Genomic DNA, 7,491 nt, shown 5'->3' on the forward strand with positions numbered 1-7,491 from the left:
TATATATATATATATATATATACATATATATATATATATATATATATATATATATATATATATATATATATATATATATATATATATATATATATATATATATATATATATATATATAAAGAAACTTAGATAATGTGCAGGCAAATGTGCTCAGAAATAAGCCATCAAATTCAAACTCATGGTAAATGGGAGTCAGCCCACACCTGGCAATTCACGTCTTCTAAAGAGTGTTATGGTCTGACGAGACCAAGGTTAAACTTTTTGGCCATGGTTACTTTTGATGTAAACACGACATTAATCATCACCAAGACAACACCATTTCGGCAGTGCAGCAACATGCTTTACGGCTGTTTCTCTTCAGCCGGAAATGGGGCTTTAGTCAAAGTGCAGAGAATTCTGTTCCGAAGCAGTTTGTGTAAGTACAAAGCACAAAAAAACAACAACAACAACAATAAATAAAATAAAATAATAAAATATTAGAACATTATTTGGGGTTAACCAGAGGCACGCTAAAGCCAAGTTAAGTTTCTTAAGGACATTATTATTATTATTATTATTATTATTATTATTATTATTATTATTATTATTATTATTATTATTATTATTATTATTATTATTATTATTATTATTATTGTCTTTTATGCACAGTTGCATAACTTTTCCTGAATGTCGGGAGCATCCGTAGTACCATGTTAGAAGATACACATTCCACACAGGAAGACTGGAGCCTCCATTCGAACCCAGAACATCAGAACTGCGTGGCAGACGCGCTGACCACTACTCATCCACTTTACATCCGTACACGTCTTGTGTTGAAGCGTCCCCTAGTGGAGTATGAAGGATATAGTAGCTAGGACCAGATGCAGGCGAATTCCATTTTAGAAAAATAAAGGGCAGAGAGAGGGGGTCAAAACACGATACTCATAAGCGAGTGAGAGCCTTAAATTTTTAGTTGCAAAACAAATTTAATAATGCTCTTTTTTTTGTTTTTAACACAATATTTATTCATATGTGTTTGTAATGTATTGCATATAAAGAATATAATTACTATGCGCACGTAATGAAAACCACAGCAAATTGGGCTTTTATTGTCCGATTTTAAATGGTTGCTCCTTGCTCCCTGGATGTGAATGGTTGGTTGCCCCGGCAACTACCAAACGCTTTTTCGACTTCCGGAAGTGCGTGCTCTGAGGAAATATGGCGTTCGGAGAGACGCCTTTATTTTTAGCTGCTGTAGATCCAACATGTTCTTTTAGAGTTTTATATTTTTCTGTTCTTATTGCTTTCGCAGGCTTCGAAACGGCAAATTGCGAGGACGTGTTTAGTGCAAGCAACAAGCCTACTGTACCCATCGCCGCCGCTAGGGACCTTCGGTGAGCATAAGTGACACGTTCAGTTATGCTAGCCGCTCTTGGCTAACGTGAAATTGGTTGCAGTGATTCATTTGTAAAATTATTAGAAGTTTGCGTGTGACAATCACTTATTGTTACAAAGTTGAGGTTCCAATGTCAATATCTAAATCGTGTAATGATATATAAACCTAACGTCATACTGAAATCATGCTATCACGACACACCGTTCGAAAAAGTTGAACGTTTTAATGATTAATTTAATAAATGAGACACGTAACATATGTAAGCAAAACTTGTAAACACATTTTCGAAACAATCACGCCTGCTATTGCAATTCGGCGCCATAGTCATAAATGCTGGAACATTTTAATGCGAAATAATCGTTGATTCTACTCAAGTGACTATTCCTACGTTATGTGTTGGAAGCTGTTACATTTCAGCTGCCAAAGAAACAGCACATGAATTTTCTTAATTAAACAAGTGTCAAGAGAATGAAAACAAGACTGTTAAATGTAAACTATTTGAATGCTGTAAGGTGGATATAATAACCTAACCTCGATTCCACAAGTAAATATGGAAGGTAACAGGTTGTAAGTTGGTTCAATATTACCCAATTTCCAAATGTATGCTACATGGTCGGTGAATATGAAGACACACACTCACTTCTTGTTTTGTTTTGTCCAAGATACCTCCTGTACGATGTGAACCCCCCAGAGGGTTTCAACCTTCGGCGAGATGTTTATATACGTATAGCATCCCTGGTCAAATCTCTGAGGAAGAATGGCGATGACTGGGTCCTGGTTCTTCCCCCCTGGGGTCGCATGTATCACTGGCAGAGCCCCAACCTCCATCAGGTCCGCATCCCTTGGGGAGAGTTCTTCAGCCTCATCAGCCTACAGGCCAATGTTCCTGTGATTGAGTATGAGGAATTCATTGCTGGTGAGATTTTTAGTATTTTGGGTGAATTCCATTTACTCTACATCTGTCCAGACTCTTCACCTATTTCTTCTTCTTCTTATGATTCTAGAAAATGGAGGTCCATTCATTGATCAGGTTGTGGTTCTGCAAAATTACGCAGAGGGATGGACTGATGGGAAATGGGAGGAAAAGGTTGATGAGCGGCCATGCATTGAGAAATTGATGTACAACAAAGATAAACAGGGCTACTACAGGTAAAACAGAACTCACAAACATTATTTAAAATGTAGCTTCAAATGTGATTTCCTGGTTTATTCATTTGCCAGGATGAATACCAACTATATAAACAATAAGACTTGTTCATAATAAATTTTCTTCTCACTTGCTTCCAAGGGGCTGGTTTTGGGGCTTCGAAGAGACGAGAGCTCGAAACGTAACTTGTCTGTCAGCACAAGGTCATGCCTCCATCATGGTCCCGGTTCTTCAGAAGAACATTACAGTGACGTGAGTCCTCATGCTTATTGAAATATATTTATAGACACTTACCAGTCACAATTTCATGTACACTTTCAGAATCTAAAATCCTGCTTTTACAACATTAGAATCTGTCAGATTTTGCTAGAAAAATATAGATAAGACACACCCACTTTTATCTTATGCACTCTACACTACTGACAGTGTCCATTCAAACTAATATTTGTAAAGGAGGAATTATTGTCTATAACTCTCCTATAAGCATATAATTGGATGGTGCATGGTTATATTACGAAAAATAGGACTAAATACAAAAAAAACTTTAAGGTAGGTAGAAATGTATGATGATTGCTGTTGCACATTATTTTTCAAAAATTGAACTTTGCACTCAGTAATGCAGTTCACTGCAGATTCATTTATTTTTTTATTATTATTATTTTTAAATATTAAAGCTATATTCTAAAAGCACATGTAGTCCAATTCAGAGCTGGACTGACCATCTGGCATACAAGGCAGATGCCCGGTGGGCCGATGTGGTGCTATTCAATTATTATTTCCCTCTATTTTACCCCAAAGGTCAGCCTACAATTTAGAGGGAGCAGCCAATTAATTAAGTTACAATATAGAGAGCAAGCTGAACCAATTTGTTGTTGTTGTTGTTTTTTCCAGCTCAGTAATGCTCGACCGGGCAGAGACACTTCTCCATGATCACTATGCTGGGAAGGATTACTGGAATGTAAGTCAAACATGTTTTTAACATCAAACGAGCGGAACAAAGCTGCAAACTGTTTAAATTCTGATTATTTTCTATATTTAATGCTGATATTAGTCATATTTCAATCTGTACAATTGCTGTCAGATGGTCATTTCACCTCAGGAGAGTTTATTATTATTATTAATATTATTATGTTGTAAATATTATACTAGTATATTATTTTGTAAATAATATACTAGTATACTAATATGTACCATATTCCCTCTTTAACATAGAGCCGCCGCAGTATGGTGTTTGCCAAGCACCTGCGCCTCATTGGAGACGAGTTCAGAGCAAAGTACCTCAACTCGACAGATGATGGCGATCACACGGTTTACAATGAAGACTGGACTCGCATGAAGGTGAGTCAGCATCTCTGCTGTGACAGCCAGACACGAAAGCTGTCCAAGGGTTACTTCAGGTTAAAAATTTCAACTTTCAAAAAAATTGTTTCATCTTTTCGGATTTGGTCAGATGTCAGAACAAAAATTTTATTTGAATATTTTTGTTACTGAGCCAAAAAGGTTGTCATCCTTTAACAAGCATGGAAGTTACATTTTAAAGTCATATAACAGGTGGTTAAAAATTCGGATATTTTAAAGACAACAAAACTCTTTCATCAAGAATAATAATAAATGTCACATGCTTTTGCAACACTTTTTTTTTTAAACTTTAACTGTCACAAAAATTCAAAAATATCAACCACCAATGTAATGTACAGTCAAACAATATAAACACAGTACAACACACTCCCTTTTCATTAAAAGTAGCACTTAGCCACTTGACGGCTAGCTAGTTAGCATGCTAGCTAGTGTTTACAACATAAACAGGTGAACTACAGTAACAGAACATTCAAAACCAAGTGCTTGGATCACATCTATGCATTTAATCAATCAACTAAAATGGAAATGGAGAAAAACAGGAAGTGCAAAGCTTACCAAAATAAAATTGGCAATAGTGTTCAGCAATCAAACCAACACTTATCCCAAAGGTGTTTGGATGGGGTTGAGGCAAGATGTTCTATCTAGACCAAACTCAACCAAGCATGCCTCTCGACCGATTCTCACCTACAGGCACTTTATAGTCTTGGGGAAAAATGATGATGATTACAATTTCAGATTCTGCAAACTTCCCCTCAGGCGAAGCTGGGCTCTGCCAAAGGCGGTCCATACCTTGGGGTCCACTTGCGGCGGAAGGATTTCATCTGGGGCCACAGAGAGGACGTACCCAGCCTCAAGGGGGCGGTCAAAAAAATACGCAGCCTGATGAAGAAGCACAAACTGGATAAAGTCTTTGTTGCAACTGACGCAGATGAGGAAGGTGATGACATCACAGCATTTGTTAATGAAGTATACAGTTAAAGTGTCTACGCCTTCCAACAGAACTGAAGGAGCTAAAGCGGTTGTTGCCTGAGATGGTGCGATTTGAACCGTCCGCCGAGGACTTGGAACTTTTTAAAGATGGAGGAGTGGCAATCGTTGATCAGTGGATTTGTGCCCACGCAAGGTAAATTGCTGATCGATAGGACCATTGAATGAAAAATTAGTGAAATTAGGGGGATTGATGTTGTACCAGTTCGGTCAAGAGATGTTTGCAAATGTCTTATTTTGATACACACAGAAGATAACAGTCTTCTTTCATGAAGGACTACAGAAATCAGTCAACAATTGTAGACATAAATAAGTCTGTATCTATTTATTCACACTGAGAGGCAGAAACTAAGAGAGCGGTACACATGAACAGTTGAGCAATAATCTGGCAAAATACAAACAATTCTCAGAGCCTTAAATAGAGAGTCAATCAATCTCATTGGTTGTGGCTAGACATGTGAGTACTAGTACTGACATGGAATTTTCTGATTGGCTGTTGACGCCGTAATTAAAGATAGTTCCTGACATCAACAAACATCATATAGCATAAAAGATCCTTGACATCATATAGTCCAGACATCATATAGCCTAAAACTAGTTGAAACTGGATGCTCTTACATCAATACCAAAACAGACGCGTAACGGGTCGTGAACTCTACTCAAACTTAACCCAGGCGTGACCCCAGACATGAGACAAGACCCAAACATTACTCCTGCATGATTCGAGTCATGACAACAATTACTGCTGATAGGCTGAAATCAGAGGATTTGGACAATTTTAAATAAAGAAATTGAAAAAAAAAAAAAAAAAAAAAAAAAGAAGAAAAAGGTCTCCAAATGATTACTCAATTAATAAATAGTTGTTGGTTAATTTGAGAACCATTTACTTGTCGATTAATCGATTCATTTTGGCAGCTCTAATGGAAATTGTGTATAGAGTAGTTTTGTCATTGCTGCACACATTGCGCTGCCAATCTTTGTGTTCCTCCTGATACTTTGCGTTTTTCAGCCTGACAGAGGAAGGACCAATCCTCTTCACTTGCTTAGTGCGCAACATAGCAAACATGACTTGTTGACAAATGAGGTTAGGAGATAACATCAGTTACAAATCAGGGGGTGGGAGGGAGTGTGGCGGAAAGGGACATAGTTAAAGTGATTATGGTAGCCTTTCGAGGCATACAAGATTTGAAACCCCCCCCCAGCAAGATTTATTGTCAAAGTAAAAAAAAAATGTCAAAGTATGTATGTGAACACAATCAGCATTTTAAATGTTCGATGAACCGTCAAACTGCATTGTTCAGCTGGTCCTCGTGTTACTGTGAACTTTTCCAGCTGTCTCATGTAAAAAAAAAAAAAAAAAAATCAGATACAGTTGTACAGGTGAGGGCAGGTGACTTTGGCATATTTACAGCATGGAGGCACATACTTTTCGGTCAGTTTCCAATGTTTTACAAAATCAGTGACCACCGCAAATACACAAGCAGAAATAAAATAATAATAATAATAATAAAAATGGTGGAAGTTTGTCACAGCAAAATAAATAAAAAAATAAAAAAATAAAATAAAATCCTGACCATGTGCTGTGCGTTACAGTGACTTATTATTGTTACAATGATGATTATTGTAACCATGATGATTATTTGTGATCTTTATAAATCATTCATCTGCCTTAGGAAGCTTGAAGAACCATGCTATTAAATGATCATTCTTTTGTTTCTATTGCTTTATCTTAGATTCTTCATTGGAACATCGGTGTCGACGTTTTCCTTCCGTATCCACGAAGAGCGCGAAATACTTGGTTTCAATCCAAAAGCAACTTACAACCGTTTCTGCGGGGACACCGAGAAAGAGTGTGAACAACCCACACACTGGAAAATTGTTTACTGATGTCAACTTTGACTTCTGCCACTTATACACAAGTGCCAAAAAGCAGTGTTAATCATTGCAGTATTTGAAGTGTTACTTTTTGTAACGGGTATCACCGGTACTTTTTTATGCCTTGTGCAGATCTGGAGTGACACCACGAACCGACTGTCATACCGAACTTGTTGTAAAATGTTGTTAGAAGACTGATTTTAATAATTTATTACGTATACCGTCAGCATGGTTACAAAATATATTCGTATGACTTTGACATACGCAACTCTTGTGTGGCGAAAGCATTGAAGAAAATGATGGATGGATTACTTTGACATATCATGTTTGATTTCTCTTTGACTCATTGACTTTTATTTGAGGAGAACATTTCCTTGTTCCTCATTTTTGCACGATACAGGTTTAATTCTTTATTTAAAAAAAAAAATACCGTTGGAGGAAATGCCAGAAATGTATTCTGCTACATGGATCGGACAATGCTGTGATTATTGTGCACTACAGTTGATAAAGATCAAAGGGATTACTAATTTGCCTTCTCCCATACTTTTTCCTTTCACGAAAAAAAAAATATATATATAAATGTTCCTGAATCGCAGTTTACATCTTGAGTACACATTTTTTATTTTTTTTTTAAGCGCCAAAGTGGTATTAACTCATTTACTCGCAGCCATTTTTACTAAAGTTGTTTTATTTGATTTTGACTGATTTTGCAAGACCCACAGAATATTGTGTTCTTTTGCTACACAAA

At 36.8% G+C, this 7,491-nt stretch overlaps 1 protein-coding gene across 2 annotated transcripts; it reads left to right on the plus strand.

Moving 5' to 3' along the window:
- Positions 1–1,146: 1,146 nt before the first annotated feature.
- pofut2 (protein O-fucosyltransferase 2) lies at positions 1,147–7,270 on the plus strand. Of its 2 annotated transcripts, none has more exons than XM_077536519.1 (9): positions 1,147–1,373; positions 2,038–2,291; positions 2,380–2,524; positions 2,664–2,774; positions 3,414–3,480; positions 3,735–3,860; positions 4,617–4,818; positions 4,881–5,004; positions 6,602–7,270. In XM_077536519.1, exons 1-9 carry the CDS (start codon positions 1,198–1,200, stop codon positions 6,753–6,755), a joined length of 1,359 nt encoding a protein of 452 aa, XP_077392645.1. In that variant the 5' UTR covers positions 1,147–1,197; the 3' UTR covers positions 6,756–7,270. The 2 variants fall into 2 exon arrangements, with proteins under 2 accessions (XP_077392645.1, XP_077392646.1); XM_077536520.1 differs by having other exon boundaries at positions 1,149–1,373; positions 4,638–4,818.
- The last annotated feature ends 221 nt before the right edge of the window (positions 7,271–7,491 follow it).

The sequence above is a fragment of the Festucalex cinctus genome, chromosome 11 (genome assembly GCF_051991245.1).
Source record: "Festucalex cinctus isolate MCC-2025b chromosome 11, RoL_Fcin_1.0, whole genome shotgun sequence".
Taxonomy (NCBI): Eukaryota; Metazoa; Chordata; class Actinopteri; order Syngnathiformes; family Syngnathidae; genus Festucalex; species Festucalex cinctus.

What these genes read in the sequence shown, in the direction of transcription:
- pofut2 (XM_077536519.1), top strand. Translation starts at nt 1,198, where the DNA reads ATGGCGTTCGGAGAGACGCCTTTATTTTTAGCTGCTGTAGATCCAACA. An exon ending in GATAAACAGGGCTACTACAG is followed by an intron (nt 2,525 to 2,663) that starts GTAAAACAGAAC and finishes CTTGCTTCCAAG; the next exon opens with GGGCTGGTTTTGGGGCTTCG. An exon ending in AAGACTGGACTCGCATGAAG is followed by an intron (nt 3,861 to 4,616) that starts GTGAGTCAGCAT and finishes TTACAATTTCAG; the next exon opens with ATTCTGCAAACTTCCCCTCA.